Source organism: Syngnathus typhle, linkage group LG15 (assembly GCF_033458585.1).
Source record: "Syngnathus typhle isolate RoL2023-S1 ecotype Sweden linkage group LG15, RoL_Styp_1.0, whole genome shotgun sequence".
NCBI lineage: Eukaryota > Metazoa > Chordata > Actinopteri > Syngnathiformes > Syngnathidae > Syngnathus > Syngnathus typhle.
Window position 1 is genome coordinate 3,392,031 of NC_083752.1, and position 18,278 is coordinate 3,410,308.

The 18,278-nt window shown below is 44.9% G+C and overlaps 3 protein-coding genes across 14 annotated transcripts in view; 1 reads left to right on the top strand and 2 right to left on the bottom strand.

The window, feature by feature from the left end:
• birc2 (baculoviral IAP repeat containing 2) overlaps window positions 1–18,278 on the top strand; it is a 43,102-nt gene that overhangs the window by 7,216 nt on the left and 17,608 nt on the right. For 6 of the 10 annotated variants that reach the window (XR_009718195.1, XR_009718189.1, XR_009718186.1 and 3 more), the window contains 4 exons: window positions 3,476–3,588; window positions 12,145–12,272; window positions 15,377–15,568; window positions 17,767–17,844. The gene's annotated coding sequence lies outside the window, so the exon portion shown is untranslated. The remainder of the gene's footprint in view (window positions 1–3,475; window positions 3,589–12,144; window positions 12,273–15,376; window positions 15,569–17,766; window positions 17,845–18,278) is intronic. The other 4 variants (XR_009718190.1, XR_009718193.1, XR_009718191.1 and 1 more) reach the window with 3 other exon arrangements.
• LOC133168354 (integrin-linked protein kinase-like) lies at window positions 134–3,807 on the bottom strand. 3 transcript variants are annotated; one of them, XM_061299870.1, is made up of 12 exons: window positions 3,683–3,807; window positions 2,443–2,608; window positions 2,272–2,367; window positions 1,980–2,076; window positions 1,818–1,901; window positions 1,648–1,733; window positions 1,459–1,568; window positions 1,199–1,326; window positions 996–1,117; window positions 753–852; window positions 548–678; window positions 134–479 (listed from the first exon to the last, which is right to left on the bottom strand). In XM_061299870.1, exons 2-12 carry the CDS (start codon window positions 2,542–2,544, stop codon window positions 330–332), a joined length of 1,206 nt encoding a protein of 401 aa, XP_061155854.1. In that variant the 5' UTR covers window positions 2,545–2,608; window positions 3,683–3,807; the 3' UTR covers window positions 134–329. The 3 variants fall into 3 exon arrangements, with proteins under 3 accessions (XP_061155854.1, XP_061155853.1, XP_061155855.1); XM_061299869.1 differs by lacking the exon at window positions 3,683–3,807 and adding an exon at window positions 3,438–3,571; XM_061299871.1 differs by lacking the exon at window positions 3,683–3,807 and adding an exon at window positions 3,441–3,522 and having other exon boundaries at window positions 2,443–2,627.
• On the bottom strand, window positions 3,977–9,002 carry LOC133168335 (golgin subfamily A member 6-like protein 22). The gene has a single exon (XM_061299842.1). It carries the CDS (start codon window positions 8,954–8,956, stop codon window positions 4,355–4,357), a length of 4,602 nt encoding a protein of 1,533 aa, XP_061155826.1. The 5' UTR covers window positions 8,957–9,002; the 3' UTR covers window positions 3,977–4,354.

Genomic DNA, 18,278 nt, shown 5'->3' on the forward strand with positions numbered 1-18,278 from the left:
GAGTGTTATGAATGATTCTATGACAGATATCCGTTTTTACCGGGTTTTGGCTTATCTGTCGTTCTTTCGGAGGCGCATTGGTCATGGTTGCACCGTAAATTGTATGAAAAGAAGACAGAATGCAAAGAAAACATTTTGTCATAAATATAAAACTTTTATTGCAATGGTTTTGTTACGGCGTTGGCTTTACATACATTTCTTCTATGTTCGCTATGTAGGCCATTCAATTCTCCAACCATGAATTAAAAAAGCAAAAGCTAAGACTGTAACAGATATATTTTTACTGTCAAATGTGTGTTTGAAGTGACTGTACAGCAGCTGAGCACGGGTTATTTGTCTTGCATTTTTTCCAAGATGGGCACAATCATGTCAAACTTGGGCCTCTTGGCGGGGTCCTCGTTCATGCACAGCTTCATCAGCTTGCAAATGTGAGGCGAGATCCCTGGTGGGATGGTCGGGCGCAGGCCCTCCAAGGCCACCTGCAAATAGGTAGCGCGGTTACCGCAAGTATGGCAAACAAGGTGATCTTTGGACTAAACCTGCTTACCTTCATGCCAATCTCCATGGGCGAGAGGTGGGCAAATGGTACCTCCCTGGTTACCAGCTCCCACAGGAGTACGGAGAAACTCCACATGTCGGCCGATCTCCTGTTGATGTCTTCCGAGCGCTTCTGGAGAGCTGTCATGTCACAAGATGTGTCTTAGCTTATGGAAGGAAGGTTTTATTGTATTCGTAGAGAAGGGAAGCGATACCTTCTGGGGCCATCCAGGCCGGAGAGTACATGCGCCCGGCACACTGGAAGGAGAATTTGGCATCCGCCATGCTTATCCTAGCAGTCATGTCTTCATCAATCTGCCAGTTGATGAACACATTTAATTTAGCCTACCAGAATCCTATCTAGATATTCTTTTTAGTACAGATAAATGCATCCTAATTGTCCGTGGGTGCCTTGAAATCCAAGTCATAGGAAAGTGAAGTATAATCGGCAGCCTCACCATGACGTGTCTGCTGTTGAGGTACAGCCTTGCCACCAATGGCTCTAGCGTGTGGAGAAAGGTCATGGCGCTGGCGATGTCCAACGCAAACTTGACCGCTTGGCTTTGGTCTACCACCAGAGCTGAAGACCACACGGGACAGAAAACAAAATACTCATTGCTGCGTTGTTTTGTTTGTAACGTGCGAGAGGAGGACGACTCACTGGTGCCCTGGTGGAGAAGGTTGTAGAGAGATCCGTACGGCATGTGAGGGCTGATGATGATGGGGTGAGGGGCCGGGGGGGACTGACACGCTCCCAGAACTGGCAGGATGTTGGGGTGGGAGAAGATCCTGCACAACAAAACAAAACATTTTGTCCCTTTTGGCCACCGTACAGTGACTTGTTGTCGGGCCATGCGGTTTGTTTTGATTTTTAATTTCAATATCGTACTTTCTTTGAGTTAGTTGAGTGCAACATTTTACCGTAATTTGGGATGCTCCTCGCTGAAGTCTCGGCTCTTCCTTGTGCTCCAATCCCTCACCTGCAGCACCTTCACCACCACCTCGTCACCCTGCCAGCGACCCTGCCAACTCTGTGACGTACACGTAAACCTTACAATGCAGCATAAATACAAACAACGCACACACGAATAGGCGGAGTGAGACGCAAACCTCTCCTGAGTGGTTTTCATTGATTTTGGCCAGCAGTGAAAGTTGTTTGTAATCAATGCCCGCCTGCTTGTTGAGGGTGCCGTTACCTGAAGGCAAAGAAAATATGAAATAAAAAAGATTAATTTACTTGTCAAGAAAAAAGTGTTCGTATCAAGTGTGCGCTGACTGACGAGGCCTGGTCCTCATGGTGCCCTTCCAGAAGGTTTCCTTGTAAGGAACCTTGGTCAAACTCTGTCCCAGTTTTTCTGCCTTTTCTGAATCAATCAAACAGAGCGACATATTGTCAGTGCTTCCTTAAAATCTGAATAATTTATGAATGATTCCGATCTGACCTTGAAGCAGTTGCCTGAGATGAGGCTTGGCCTTATCCAGTGGTGTCTGCCCGTACCGGTTGCACATACACACCTGAGCGCCGCTCACCACCAGATCCTATACACGTGATATAGTAAAAAAAAAAAGAAGTAATATATAGCTACCATACAATGAAACTGAAAAGTTAATTCCAAACTCTTATACAATTTTTTAGATACGCAATAGGGGTAGTCATATAAATACATTATTGTGATTATTGTTGGTGCCATTTTTCTACAGTAGGGGGCGTACTCGGTGTGAAATGTAGTGTACCTGTGCTACTGCCTCTTGTCCCCAGAAGCATGCGTAGTGCAGCGGCGTGTTGCCGTGCTCGTTGACCGTGTTGGGGTCCGCCTTGCACTGAATTAACTGCGCGCCACATGAAGACAATGATGTCACTCCACACGATGACATCATCGAATTGTACACGTGACGATGGCCTACCTTGGCCACAATGTCTGCGTGGCCGTGGCTGGATGCCAGATGCAAAGGGGTGTCATCGCCACGGTTCATGACGTTGATGCGGGCGCCCCTCATGATGAGCATGTCCACTAGGCCACTGCGCCCCTCCCGGCAGGCCCAGTGCAGCGGGCTGAAGCCGTGGTCATCCCTGGCGAGAGCAAAGTTGTTGTTACGTGTCGGACGTGTAGTCAAGATCCTTTTGAAGTCGGTGTGTATTGCTCTTGCGTGACAGGTAACGGCATAAAATGTGTGAAAGGGGCACGATAACTTGAGGTCAGATGATGTTCTTCACCCCTAATCTTTATTTAGACTCCAGTGCATGCTCTCTCACGCTGCGGGTGGTCTGAGGCTCACCACACGCCTGGCGCACTGATAAACATGCCTGTCAGTCTTTTTAAGCACGCTTGACAACTGCCAGGCAGGCGGCCTGTTGAAATCATCACCACACACACACGCACATCCTGGGTCTGTGTGCTGTTTTGACTGTGGATTATTTCTAGTTGTTGTGTGTTGATGGGTCAGTTGACGGTGTTTATTTCCGTTGTCTTGAAGGACTAATAAGAGGAGTCATCGTACATTTTGCGTGTGCATGCAGTTTGGGAATCACTGCCGGCGTCAAGTGATGTCACACTCTGAGGATTCCTGAGCTATAAAAAGAATCCAGGAGCGGCTGAGGGGCCGAAATATTCCCAAGCGGCTCATCATGAGTGCATTCCAGATGCAGCGATGGAAAACATGAAGAGTGACCAGTCCTTCCGTACTGGCTTGGCCCCGCCCACACAGGAAACGAGGGCTGTCAAAATACATATATGGTCTGGACTGAAAATGAGCTTCCTTTTCAGGGAATGCCGCTCGTATAATGACCTGTGTGGCGATGACGTCATTAAAACGACCAAACTGCATGCTCAATATGGAAACTATTTAATGGCACGAACACACTTCAGTTTTTTCCTTCCAGTTTAATTTTGTCTACTCACCCTAAATTGAGGTCATTCTCTGTGTTGTCCAACCACAGGCGAACCGCCACCGAGTTACCCTCTCGACATAGTGTGAAGATATCATCCATGTTTACACTGGGCTGCTTCTTGAAATCCCGTTTGGAGTCTGGGACGTGCAGCTTTAAATGCGGTGAGTAAAAATCAACTCAACAAGCACAGCCAAAGTTGCGGGGGAGACATACAAACAAACGAACGGAACAAGGCAATGAATTAAAGGAGCTTACCGTGAGTGCTCCTTTTCCGTTTTTCCCAGCCAGTCTTTAAAAAGTTCTTCCCCAGAAGCGAGGAAGCGCGGTGGGTGCGAGAGTTCGCCCCGCCCCGGGGGTCGTTATCCAGACTGCTGCGGTTGAATGGGCCCGGTCCGTAATCGTGGAGCTCGGGCGCCCCCTGGCGGACCATTTTAGCAGCGCGGCTTTCTTGTCGCCATGACGTCACTATTATCTCGTCAAACATACCCGCGCCAGCATCATGCGACTCTCCTTATATGGAATTGTAATGAGAGACTTTTTGCGATGAACGTTCATAATTTGGTGAAGTGGATTTATTGCTTATTTTATGACGTGACACGATAAATGATTCGAATGTGCAAACAAGGTGATATAAACATGGCAAGTCAAGTCATTTGTCATACTCTGGTCATATTTACACTCATATTCGGCAATGTTGTTTGCCTCATTGTAAGGCTGCCTACCCCCTTTTCGTCCTCCTTTTTTGTCCTCTGTCTTTTCTTCCACTTTGTTTTTCACCTTGTTGTTGTTGTTCCTACTTCTGCGCTTGATCTTGTTGCTTTTCTAGCTTTCACCTCCTCTTTGCTCCTCTCATGTTCCTCTGCCACCTCTATTTGCTATTCCTCTTCCACATCCTGCTCACCCGTGAGTCTCTTTCTCCTCTCATGCTCACTTCCCTGGTTCTCCTCCCTGCCACTCTGATCTCTCCGCCTGACTGATCTCTGGGGTCTCCATCACTAGATTAGCCCTCCTCCTCATCGCGACCAAACTCCGCTTGGCCTTCTTCCTCCTCCTGGTGGTCATCCAGCGCCTTCTCATTGCTCTGTACCTCCTCCCCCTCATGACCACCCATCGCCTCCCGTTCTCTCTCCTTGCCCTCAACCAGCGTTCCACCCAAAGCCTCCTCAGCGCATCGTTCCATCGGCCCACGGGCGCCTCCTCAAAGTCGGTCTCCTTGTCGTGGTCGCCCATTGCCTTGGTGTTGCTTTCCCTCCCCATCTCCTCCTCAAGGTAGTTCTCATCGACCTCCATGGCCTCCTCCTCTTGCACTGCCCCTTGCACTGTGTTTGTCTCCCTTTCCTTGCGGTCGTCCTCCTGCTGCTCCTCCTCCTCTTTCTCCTCCTCCTTTTTTTCCTGGCCACCATCGTTCTCCTCCTCATGATTGCTGCCCTCCTCACTGCCACTGTCGCCCTCGCTGTCACTTTCCTCCTCAGTGTCACTCTCGTCATCGTCCTCCGCCTGGTCCGTCTCCTCCTCTTCCTCCTCGCTGTCCGTGTCATCCTCCTCCTCCTCATCGTTATCGCTGTCCTCCTCCTCATCCCGGTCACTTCCCTGTTCGTTGTCGCTTTCTTTCTCCTCCTCGTCGCTGTCCCTGCCTTCCTGGTTTTCACTCCCTTCGGCTGCCTGCTCCGCCTCCCCCGCCTGGTGGCGCTCTTCCCCGTCTGGGTCATTTTCTCTCTCGTTCTCCTCCTCCTCCTCTGGGCCACTCTCCTCAGAGTCACTCTTGTCTTCTTCCTCTTCCTGGTCCTTCTGCTCATTCATGTTCTCCTTCTGGTAGCTCATTTCCTCCTCCTCCTCCTCCTCCTCCTCTCCATGCTCCTTCACATGAGGACTCCTGTTTTCCTCCTCCTCCTTTTCTCGATCATTCTTTTCTGCCTCCTCATGGTAACAAATCGTCTCGTCATCCAGATGATCGTTTTGCTCCTCCTCCTCCATCTGCTCACCGTCCTTCCCACAAGACATTTTCTCTTCCTCCAGGAGAACGATCTCGGTTTCCTCCCTCACCCAGTCAATCTCTTCCTCTTGCTCGTTGTCTTTCTTCTGCCTTGCCTCCTCCTCCTCCTCCCCCTCAGCTTTCTCCTTGCAACTCTTCTCCTCCCGGTCATTGTCTTTCTCCTCACCCTGGTCTCTCCCCTCGCTCTCCTCCTCTCCACTCTTATTCTCCTCATCGGCGTGGTCACTCTCCTCCCGCTTTTCTTCTTGGCAAACCATTTTCTCCTCTTCAACATCTTCAGCCCCTTTCTCCTCCTCCTTCATCTCCTCTTGGATGGTCCTTCTTTCCTCCCCCTTTTCGTAACTCCTGTCCTCCTGGGTCCTCTTCTCCTTGGTGTGATCATTGCTTTTGCTCTCCTCCTCCTCCTCCTCCTCCTCTTGGCTGCTCCTTTTCTCCTCCTCTTCCTCCTGATCACCCACTTTGTCTGTTTCAGTCTTTTTCTCCTCTTCTTCATTATCACTCCTCTCCTCCTCCTGCTCTTCATTCATCCCCTCCTGCTCCTCCTCTTCCTGACTACTCTGCTTATCCTCGTGCTCCTCGTCATTCTGAGCACTGTCCTTCTCAAGCCCCTCTTCTTGGTGGTTCCTCTCGTCCCCATCCTCCCGGTTGCTCTTGTTCTCGTCCTCCTCACAATTGCCTTCTCTTAGCGCTTGCTCCCACTCCTGATCAACGCAACATTTCTCGGTCCCTTTCTCCATCCAGTCGGGTTTCTCCTCTCGGTCGTCACGCCTTTTCTCCTCCACCTCAGGGGTGCTCTTTTTCTCCTCTCCAATGTAACAGCTGACTTTTGTCTCCCACTCTTCTTCCCGCTCGTGGCTTTTCTCCCCATCTTTGTCATCGCCTATGTTCTCCTTCAGCCAGTCAATCATCTCCTCTTGGTCCTCCCTTCTCTCCGTTTGCTCCTGGTTGCTTTTCTTCTCCCCCTCTGCATGAGCACTCCCTTTCTCCTCTTTCATCCAGTCCATCTCTTCCTGTTGTTGCTTCTCCTTCTCCTGGTCACCCTTTTTCTCCTCCTCACCGTGATCACGCCTTAACTCCTCCTCCTTTTTGTCTTCTTCCTGACTGCTCTCTTTCTGGTCTTCAAGAGCACCGTCTTTGTCTCGCTCTTCCTCCAGCTTTCCATTCTTCTCCTCCTCGTTCACCTCCTCGCCTCTTTCTTCTGCACTCCCCACGTCCTCTTCCTGCTTGTCATTCTTCGGCTCATCTCCATGACCACTCTCCCTTTCCTCCTGCTCTTCCTTTTTCTTCTCAATATGATCACCTTCTTTGTCCCCAGTCACCCAGCCAATCTCCTCCTCGCTTTGGTTCTTGCTTTTCTCTTCTCTGTCAGTCCCGTTGTCCTCTTCCTTCTGTTCATCCTTGTCCTCCTCAGAAGGATCTCTCCCTTTCTTCTCCTCACTGTCTTTCCTTTTCTCCTTCTGCTGGACTCTTCTGTCTTCTACATGATCCCCCTGCTCCTCTTCTTCTTCTTCTTCTTCACCCTTGTCCTCCTCCTTCCCCTTATTTAGCTCCCTTCCTTTCTCTTCTTTCATCCAGTCCATGTCTTCTTCGTCTCGGTCATTTCTCTTCTCCTCCTGCTCCTCCTTCTTCTTCTCAATATGATCACCTTCTTTGTCCCCAGTCACCCAGCCAATCTCCTCCTCGCTTTGGTTCTTGCTTTTCTCTTTGTCAGTCCCGTTGTCCTCTTCCTTCTGTTCATCCTTGTCCTCCTCAGAAGGATCTCTCCCTTTCTTCTCCTCACTGTCTTTCCTTTTCTCCTCCTGCTGGACTCTTCTGTCTTCTACATGATCCCCCTGCTCCTCTTCTTCTTCTTCTTCTTCTTCTTCACCCTTGTCCTCCTCCTTCCCCTTATTTAGCTCCCTTCCTTTCTCTTCTTTCATCCAGTCCATGTCTTCTTCGTCTCGGTCATTTCTCTTCTCCTCCTGGGCACTCTTTTTCTCCTCTTTGTGATCTTTCTCTGACGCCTCCTCCACTCGCTCCTGGTCATGTGTTTTCTCGTGTTCTTGCTCACTTCCTTTGTCCTGGTCCCTCTTGTTCTCCGCTTGATGATCACTCTCTTTCTTCAGCTCCCGCTCACCTTTGTCCTCCTTCACCGGGTCAAGCTCCTCCTCCCGATCATTTCTTTTCTCCTCCTCCCGGTTGTTTATCTTCTGTTGATTGTCAAGATTTTCGGCCTCCTCCTCCGTCTCACGATCATGCTGTTTCTTCTCCTTCAACCAGTCTGTCACCTCCTCGTCATGCCTTTTCTCCTCTTTGTGATCCTTGTCTTTCTCCTCCGCTTCCTCTCGGTCACTCTCTTTAACGTCTTGGCAATCACACGCGTCCTTCTCATCCTCCTGGTTTCCCATTTTCTCCTCACGATCACTCTCTTTCCTCATCTGCTTCTCCTCTTGATCGCCTTTTACCTTATCTCCGTGATCATCAACCTCCTCCTCTTGCTCGATGATCTTCTCATCTTCACGCTCGCTCTCTTTATCCTTCCCCAAATCGGTGTACTCCTCCTGTTGGTCATTCCTTTTCCCTACCTCGTCCTCTTCATCAAGGCAATCTTTCTGCTCCTTGGTTTCCTCCTCTTCCTCCTGGTTGATCATGTTCTCCTCCTCCTGCCGGTCAGCATTTTTCTTCCCCTCAACTTGCTCACTCTCATTCTCCTCCTTCATCCGGTCTCCCCGCACTTCCTCCTCATTGTAAGCCCTGATTTCCTCCTCTTCCTGCTCACCCGCTTTCTCCTCCTCGCTGCTTTTCTCCTCCACTTGGTCGTTCTTCTTGTCCTGGCTACTCTCCTGCTCCTGGTGCCCCTTCTGCTCCTTTTTCTCCTCCTTCTGCCAATCAATTTCCACCACCTCCAAAAGGTGATTCTCCTTTTCCTCACTGTCACTAATTTTTGCCTCCATTGCCTCATGATCACAACCTTTGTTCTCCTCGCGGTCCTTGGCTTTCTCCTCCGCCTCGCCAGTTCCTCTCTCCTCCCAATGTCTCTCCTGTGTTATTCTCTCTTTCGCCTCCTCCTGGCCTCCGTCCAGCAAGACCTTTGGCTCGCTTCCAGACATTCCCGGTGCTTTTGAGCGTCTCACTGAAGTCTTGGAATTAGTGGCAAATATTTTACGTTGCGCCTCCTCCACACATATCAGGTGGAACTCCAGCCAGCCGTCACGGATGCAAATCGCGTGATGGCGGCGTTCTCCCACTCGGTAATTCTCCCGGAAGCGTCGCACTTGCAGACTTGACAGGCAGGAGGGTATTGGCAGCTTAATTTTACTCTCCATTTGGCGTGACTCTGCGTCACGCTGTTGCTCGCCGCAACGATACTTGGTCTTCTTTGACGCGATTGGGTCAGCGCATTGCTTACTGGCGGGTTCTATGCGCATGTGTGTGTGTGGTATTTTTTTTTCCTTCTCTCTCTGATCTGGCCAAATTTCAGACTTTCCTGCCTCTGTCGATGGCAACTTTCCTGTCTCATAAAGGACGACAGGGCCATGATGTTTGGCGATGATCATTACGACACGTGGGAGTAAACGAGTCTCGTGATTGTCAACAATTGCCCGAGGCAATTTAACGTTCTGCTACTTAGACTTGGCAAATCAGCGTGTGAGCCATTGAGGGTATTTTGAATGCTCCCGGTTTCAAGTAAGCGAGCCCTTGTGTGTTTGTGATGATTATGCGGCTGCTCCATGTGTAGTATAAAATTGTTGCACACTATATTCCCACTTGCAGCATTGCTAATAAGAGCTAGCTCAGCTTATTTCCCAGTTGTTTGTATTCTTAAAAGAAGCTCATTTATATGTGTGTGTGTGTGTGTGTGTGTGTGTGGCTTCTGTGAATGTTGGCAGTGGAATCCAAACAGGCTCAAAGCCAGCAGAGGATCCATACAGAAGCCAATTTTAGCTATTGATTAGCTCTCGGTCTGCACTGGCTAGGTTTGTTACTTCGACGAAGGAGGTTCAAAACGTCTTAAACAACAAAGACGAAAAAAGTCAAAAAAGCGACAAAAAAATAAAAAAAGCAACAAAAAAAAGTCCATATCGTTTATTTTATCCATCAAGGTGGGGCACAATTGTAACCTGATCTGAACCACGAGTTTACATGTGAGCCAAATCTGGACCAGATCTGGATTCAGATCATGTATGGGAAAAATATCATGGAAGAATATCGCTATATCTTAGACACAAAAAAATGTTAGTAAACGCTCAGTCTGGATCAGACGTAAATTCAGAGCAAGTGGAAAATACATCAGATACAAATAAAATAATTAAACAATTAAAATACATCAGGTGTATGTTTGTGCTTATTGTAATGATCCTGTTCAAAACGCATTTGCATCATCCTACCACCAGAGGGCAGACAACCCGCATATCCACAATCCCTTCCCTGGACATCATCATGGTCTGGGGTGGAGAATCATTTTAACATTGTAGTACAAATCATTTGCATTTAAGTTTTAAGAAATGTTCAACTTAAATAGAGCCACACCTTTTTATATTTTTATTGAAATATTATTTAAGTACATTTTATTTAGAATTTTCTGAGCATAATACTACAAGTGGATTACAATGCTTTTTGGAGAGGCGAAGTAAAGATCAAACTTGATTATAGATGCTAAGTCGAAATTGTGCATTTTGAGCAGCTGACCACCTCCGGCTTCAACTCCCCAATCCTCAATTTCACCTTTTCTGCAGGCTGGCTCCTGCCTGACACTCATCACTGATGAATCTGGACCGACCGCCGAGACGCGCAATTACTCGAGAAGCCCAATTTCTATATTTTCATTGTCTGGACTATGTTCCCTTGAGAGGATTTAAATAAGGTGGAATAAATTTATGAAGGTGGATTATTCCATCATGGGGACATTTGTACTAAAGGACCTCTTAAGCCTTGCTGTTTTTATTAATTAGCGCAGAAGGCAATGGAAAGCGGTTGTGAACAAATGAGCTGCCGTGCGTAATAATACAATTATTCAACCAGCACTATCAAACGCAAACTGATTAAAAATATTATACCGGATAAACGTCATTTTCAGTTTCATGCATACGCTGTAAGAACAAAAGGGGCTTTCCCACATATTCAACAAAAAAAAAAGTTTCCCAAACTAAATGTCCCTTGTCTCCCGACATAAAGATAGAAGTAAAAGCTGCTTAACAAATTGTGTTCAAGCAAACAACTTGCTTCCTTTGTTGTGCTAACATTGTCGTTCTAAATGTCAGTCATTTCTATTTTCCAATCTAAATGACTATTTTAGAACCCAAAAAGTTTTTTTACAGTGTAGTCTCATGAAAAAAATGTAAGCAATTTTTAATAGAAAAAAATTGTAATCCTATCACATTCATATTGCAATTAGAGTAAACTATCTTTGGAAAAATCGAAACAATACGATATTGAGTCAATTTGAGCTATTGGCAATTTTTTCATGGGAACAAAGGGTGTAATATTTAAAGAAAAAGAAGAAAACAAGTGGTGAGGCAGCTAATATCGTTCTCAAGTGCCAAGTCATGTTTCCGGCCTCCCGCCAACGTCTGCCAATTGGGATGCGTGCTAAAGGTTAGCATTAGAAGCTTGACCTACTTGTGTGCTGTTATTCAACGTATGTTTTTCAACCCCTCCAACCTAATGGAGGGGAGTATTGTTCCGCCACGTCAGTACGCACTTGGTGTTAGCTTGGCGCTCATTAGCTGCTGATGTGTCCTACTTTGTCTTTGCCATGTAGCCACGTTAGCGCTAGCATGTGCAGTGTGATTCAAGGGATGTAACCGTGTGGGGACAATAACTTTTCATTTCAACAGATTTTCAAGCACCAAATATTGCTTCTATTACGTCAATGAAATAGGATATTTAAAATGTTCTTAAGAAAACAATGCGTCCAATTAAATCAAAGCTTTGTATCCCAAAATCCTTGACTCGTCTGACCTCCACATTCATATTACTTCCTTCCTATGTCGTTTATCGTGTTTGCGGTGGGCGACAAAAAGGAAGTCGTTAGCGTTGCGTACTTATATAACTGCACACACGTGCACGCGCGCGCACACATGCGCAGCATCCACACAGCAACGTCAAAGGCGATTACACATGTCGTTGATGATTCTTCTGCCCACATTGCGGCGAGCGTTGCGTAACCCAAACAAAGCAACATCGCTTGTGCCATTTATGTTTTCATATATGCACGTACGGTATGTTTGTATTGTGTGCACATTTCTCCTGGATGCAGAATTTATAGCATCATCTCATACAAGTGGAGCCAAGATTTGAGGTTTTCTTACAACACTAAAATCATGTTTTTAGGGGAGAAATATATATATATATATTCCCACAACAAAAATAAACCAAACTCTTGCATGTTCATAGTTTCTCGAAGAATTTCTTGGCTTTACAGTTTCATGGGTCGCCACATGCCAAGGTTAAGGAGCATTCCAGCCTCCTCACTGTTATGTTTTTGTAAACAAATCAAGGCGTGAAAACACAAGCGTGTGTCGGAACTTTACAATCATACTTGCCAAACACGTCGTCATCAGAACCCCCGGCGTGGAAAAGATAGTCTCTTCTTTCCCATTCCCCGTGTGGGAGCCAGCCTAAAAGAGAAAGAGGGGCGGAAAAGGGATAAAAGTCTCCCTATGGTAGACGTGAGGTCAAAGCAAAGTTAGTTTGGGAGAGTCAATGTGGACTGACTGTTGGATCTTTTGACTTTGTCTTACAGGAAGCATCTCTTTCTTATTTGTTCAAAGACTCCGCATCGACTGTTCTCGCTATCGACCGCGCACGCAGCAGACGGAGTCGTCCTAATTGGATCCCGCGTTTGTGGAAGAGCTTTCACGCGTTCGGGAGGTGAGAGACACTTCTTTGAGGTTTTAATTGCGGAAATATTAAAAAAAAAAAATGTTTTAGAACGTTAAATTACACTCATCCATTCTGACGTTTCCCCCCTTCCTGTTTCCATACATAAGTTGTGCCAAAAAAGTGAGTCTCCATAATGCAGCACAGGTAATTCATAAACAATAAAAGCCACAAGGAAAATATTAAGAGGACATCTACATAATCTTTTTTTTTTTTTTAAGTAATATCTTCATCCACTGGATGCAAATAGAAGTTGCTATTTTTCTTTCACGTACTGCAATTTGTCCAAAGTGTAGTGATCTGTATTTATATGGAAAACACATTATTTTACGTGTACAGGCCCAGAATGCATCTGTCTCTAAACCCAGCCAGATAGGTTTTCTGTAGTCGTGCACAACAATAATACACATAACAATGATAGTAGTAATTGTAACAGCAAGCACATTTTGACACCCTCAATTGTGTCTTTCATATTGGTAGCACAAAACGAATGCTGATTCAATCACGCAGTCTATCATCGGAAGAAAATTGTGTTCTTTAAAAAAAAAAAAAAAGTAGTTTTGAAATGGCCATTTTATACTCCTCCTTCAAGGGCAAACTTATTCTGAAGATTTTGATCCGGTGCAACAGAGTGACCTTTAGGGGCTCCCTGGACAAAACTTGTTGTCATCTTGACACGCATACAAAACATATAAGTACTAATCTGATTTATAATACAAAATATGTGACGTGTGCAAAATCAATGGCGGACGACCTTTGCATGTGCGCCATTCTGTGAAGGTCTACAAATAATAACTCGCGCCAAGGACTGTTCAATCGAACAATGTGCGACTGTATAATCATACGTACATCATTCAAGAAAATATACACTATGAACAGGACACACAGTGAGTACTCGATCAATTTTAATGGCCAAGAGGCTGTGATGTTCCGTAAACTACTTATATTATCTAAACTCGTAATATATAAAAAATAAAATGAAAACAAATAAGTAACTCATGAAGTGGGTGAGAACACATTGTCATTATACCCAATATTTTATTCCTGATTAGAAAAACTAAAGTTTGGGACTCCTATCTCTGTGGTCCTTCTACCAAACAACTTTTGCCCACACAATCACTTCTTTTCAAGCGTTTTCACTTTCACATTGGGTAAAACTCGCTTTTAAATAATCTAACGCAGGCAAAGGAAAAAAAAAAAGTAACAATGACGCATTGGAAATGAGAGGTTTTGAGGGGCGCCGACATCAACCATTACCTTTTTTTGATCGTCCCCATACACAATTTGTCATATTTGATATGCCGTGTGCACCCCGCCCCGCCCCTGCAGTCACACAATCCTCCTCTGACGTAAATTGCCAGTTTCATTTTTAATTTTCTTTTCAATGCCCAGACGGCCCTCAGAATTTTACCTGCAAGCAAACTGAAATTACATTCGACCGTTTTACTTCATGCAACAATGTATTTTACTATTGTAGTTCGTTTCACGGTTGGCCTAGCAACAGGAGTTTTGGTAGGCAGCACTATCATATCAAACGTAAAAACATTTTGGGGAAATTCAGCCCCTGAAGCTCGTTAGACTTAGCAGTGTGACATTGGCTAGGCATGTCTATCATGAGAGCATACATTTGAAAATATTTGCACTATTGATCTGTCATCCTGTGCCGCATAGTCCAAATTCAGTCGGATTCTTCCCTCCACATGGGATTTGAACTCCTATTTGACGATTAGCAATCATAGCTTTGCATATCATCCAACATGACTCCAAACTATGCTCAGAAGCTCCCTCCTAATGAATTGGAAGCCACACAAAAAGAGGTGAGATGACTCTTTATTTCCACACCATAAACCGCCAAAAGATTATGCAGTGAAAAGGTGGCCGTCATTGGGTCCGCGTCATGGGGTCCACGTCAGAGGAGCGTGGCGGTGCCAACGCCAAGGGCCTTTCAGGGGGCCGCTTTTCAAAAGTTCATCTATATTTCATGTGAAAAGCTTGCGCGGGACAAAAGGCCGGCGTATTAATTCAATGCACCCGGCGCTAATTAATTCTCTTAAGGGTTTTAAAGATGCCCACGTGTCGATTCACCTACTGTAAGAAAAACACAGTCAGCAGAGCTACGCCAAATTGAGCCCAAAGTAAAAGGCTAATGACTTAAAAACTGATACAGCAGGATCAAATGTCAATACTTTTACTTTCTTTGCATTCTAATCACGCCACGACTGTATGTTCTTAAAAAGATTAAAAAAAAAAAAAAGTAGCGTGGTGATCACTATGAATAAATATTATCCTGTTGTGAATCGCATCAAATTCCTGTCCTAACTTGAAGTCCTCTCTCTCGCCATTACACTCCCTCAAACTCTGCTTGAACTTTGCGATGACTCATGAAATAGTCATAGCTCGTTCTGCGTCATTCACTCAAGTTGCAGCCAGAGTGAACAATGTCGGAATGTTTTAAAAAAAAAAAAAAAAAAAAATGTCACTGTAGTTGGAAGGGTGAGAACTTCAGGAGTACCTAATCAAGTGTCCGACAAGTCCAATCACTACAAGTAAATCCAACATTGGGTGAATGTTAATCCGCCTGGCATTTATCTCATCATATTTGCAGTTACATAAAGCAGACTCAGTCGCAATCGTGAACGTGTGTCCTTTCCCTCAAACGAAACGCTGCCGTATTGTTTGGACCAAATGAACTCACGAATTCAAACCGGCTCTTCTAATTCGCCCTATAAATCGTTAATCTGCGCATTAGATGTAATTAAAGTAGAAGATAGGAATTTATTCATCCACCCACGTCCTCTGTCACGCTCTTGACCAAGCTCGAGATCACTTCTTGGCGCTTCCGACGTAATAACTGCATCACTGTCGGTCGCTAGAAATGTGCTCTTACTCACAGAAAATTATCAAAGACATTAAATATTCCCATACGTAGTTAAGCGAGTAGGAATATCTGTCACAATATCGTAAAATCATTGCTGCCTGTTTTACTGTGATTCTATTTCAATGTCTCCAGATGAACCACAAAAGCAGATGAAATATTCCATATGAAGTCCAGGGCAGGCTTGGGTGGGTTTTTATTTGATCGAATCTTTTTCCAGGCGGCGGCCCGTAACGAGACTCGCATTAACAGGCGAGCCTTTGAGCCCGTCACATCACGTCCGAGCGCATCACGTTCCACAGCCCTGGTCCGTGTTTTCACTCGGAGTGTCCTACGGGCATCCGGGCGCCGCACCTGTCGGAGAATTCGTGTCAGTGAACATCAACCGAGAGCGGCGGCAGTCAAGCGTGATGTAAGTACTTCAACACCCCTCCCCCCCCAAAAACATCCCTCACCCAGCCTTTCCAGTGGGAACGCAACAAGCATTTACCTCCTCCCCAAGATTGAATAAAAAGCAGAGGCTGAGAATGCTGATAAGGTTGTCAGACATGGGCAGCAGGTGGCGCTGTAAGTGCCCCAACCAGTTTATCCAATCAAAAGCTGGAAAGTACTTTCGAGGGAAATTACATGGCGAAATGGAAGTTCGAGGTTTAATAGCAGCATTGTTGTGTATGACCTCAATCAGCCAAGACAATCGGATGAAAATAAATTCATTCTAAACTTCAGCAAAATTTTAATTTGATTAAATTACAAAGAAAGTAACAAACGACTAAAAATATAACAGAACGGAATAGATAGAAAAATGAAATACAAAGTAAAATAAAACATCAAATAAAAATAAAGAAATAGAATAAATAGAATTTAAAAAATTAAATAAAAGCAAAAAACAAAACAAAAACAACCAATGAAAATGCATTGTCATTTACTTATCCGGATTCATTTCCCACTAACCCATTTCAGTTTTCCGTTTCTATATGACCTAAATGCATCGACTTGAACTAAATATTCCTGCTCCATAGCTAGAGGGCAATCAATAGTAACTCATTTTCTGTGACCACGTCATAAATTCCACTGTGTGGCTTTAATAATTCATCTCTAATTATAAAGTAGGCGTGTTGTGCCGCTCGTCATAAGCAACATTTGACTCGCGGCGTGCAGATTGAAGGCATCCGCCGCACGCCATTTGTCTGTAGCTGCAAACAAGCCGTCAATGAGCATTGTTACATCACTTTGGCCGTGGGCGAGCTGCATTAACAGCAACAGAGAGAGAGAGAGAGCTCATGTCGGTTCATCCTCCTCCAGTGTAAATCGTCCACAACATGTCAACGAGGACACGTGCAGCCCGAGTGGATGCGTCAAAATGTGACCGCGTTACGTTGAGTGTCAGCTATTGCCTCTCCGTAGGAGAAGAAAACAAGACCTCAGGTGTTTGCAAAGTTTGCTCCATGAAATGCTAATCCCCTTAGCCAAAAGTCTCTACTTTGGCTTCCGAAAATAAAATATACCTCAGAGGTATTGCACATGCTCGTAGGAACGCCCTTTTTTTGCATTTACTGTTCATATTTTGATATTAAAAGTTGTCTCTGCATTTGTATGCGTAGACTACTACTATGCTACTCATTAGCACTATCAATTATCAATGAAAAATTTAAACTGGTACCCAGTCACAGTTTGGTGATCAGCTTTATTTTATTTTTATTTATTTTTTGTCCTCAGGTTGCTATTTTGCTATACTAGCTGTTTTTCCATTATTCAGTTTCATCATGTTAACGCCATTTCCCAGCATTTCTCCCTCCCCCACTGAACCTATGCGACTCTTTTAAACACCCTGCTTTTAATGTGACCCTGTCCATTTCACGCATGAACGTCAGATGTTGTGACGTGACTTGTTAAATGCGCCAGGCGCTGCGATCAAAGTGCAGTGCGCTCAGGCGGTGGTGACACTTGGTCAGCGGCCGGGGCGGCTCTCAGTCAGCACAGGTCAAGCAGAAGCCAATATCAAACTTTTAATGGCGTGACATGAACTCCCGTCAGCGTGAGAGAGAGCATTTTAAAAGCATTTCCATAAAAACATCCATTGACATCAATTAAAAGTCCACAGTGACACTAATTTACAAAATATTCTCGTTACATTTTTGAAAAAAAACAAAAAGGGCGCCCTGAGATGGCGAGAAGAAGCGGCAATGAATGTCATTGAATAACAAGAACAAGAAACGCTATAAATTACACAGAACATTTCCTTCATATGAAAATAAACTACCCACAAAAAATATAGATACGAGTGAACTGCCTGTGATGAAGAAGAAAGAGACCCCCCCCCCCCCCAACATTACCAACTTCATTATGGGATTGCATAGCGTTGCTGTCCAATTAAAAGCCGATTCAGTGCTATGTATAATATCTGATTTGAATCTAGTTATTAATGTACATAAAACATAAATTAATGGACTACAATTAATTTAGTAATTTAATTTAGTTGGTTACTTAAGGTTTGTATCGTTTCTTCATTTAAAAATTTAACTAGATTACATGAGGGTATTATTTATGATTACAATACAGTCCAGTTAAAATGCAATCAAATAATCGACAATTCTCATCTTCAATTGACAGTTTGTCCAATGGGAGGAGTCCTTAAGATGCTACATCACACGCAGCACGCGAGCAGCCAGCCATGTTTGCTAACACGTGGTGAGTGGAGAACAACTTTACTAAGTTTGTCTACATTTTGGCTTCGTATGCGGCAGTATACATCAGAACAGGCCATGTCATTTTCCCACTTTTGCCAGAATTGGATTTTGAGGCTCATATCAGGTAGTACCAACTCAAAGTTGACTATTGTTGTTGTGTTTCCTGCTTAAATTCTGGTAAGAGTACATGACGGCACCCTGATTATCATCTCTGGTTTGATTTTGAAATGATATACAGTTGCAGGTAGTTAGCATTCTATGTTAGCATACCAACTCCAGGTAAACTTTCAATTTACAGTCCCATTAGGCAGGTAATCCAGAGGCACGGGATATTTCCGAAATGAAAATGAGGATTCCAGTGCAGGTTGACAGCATCCTAACTATTAGCATGTTAGTTTTTTCATCAATTTCCCTTTGAAAAAATTACCCGACCAA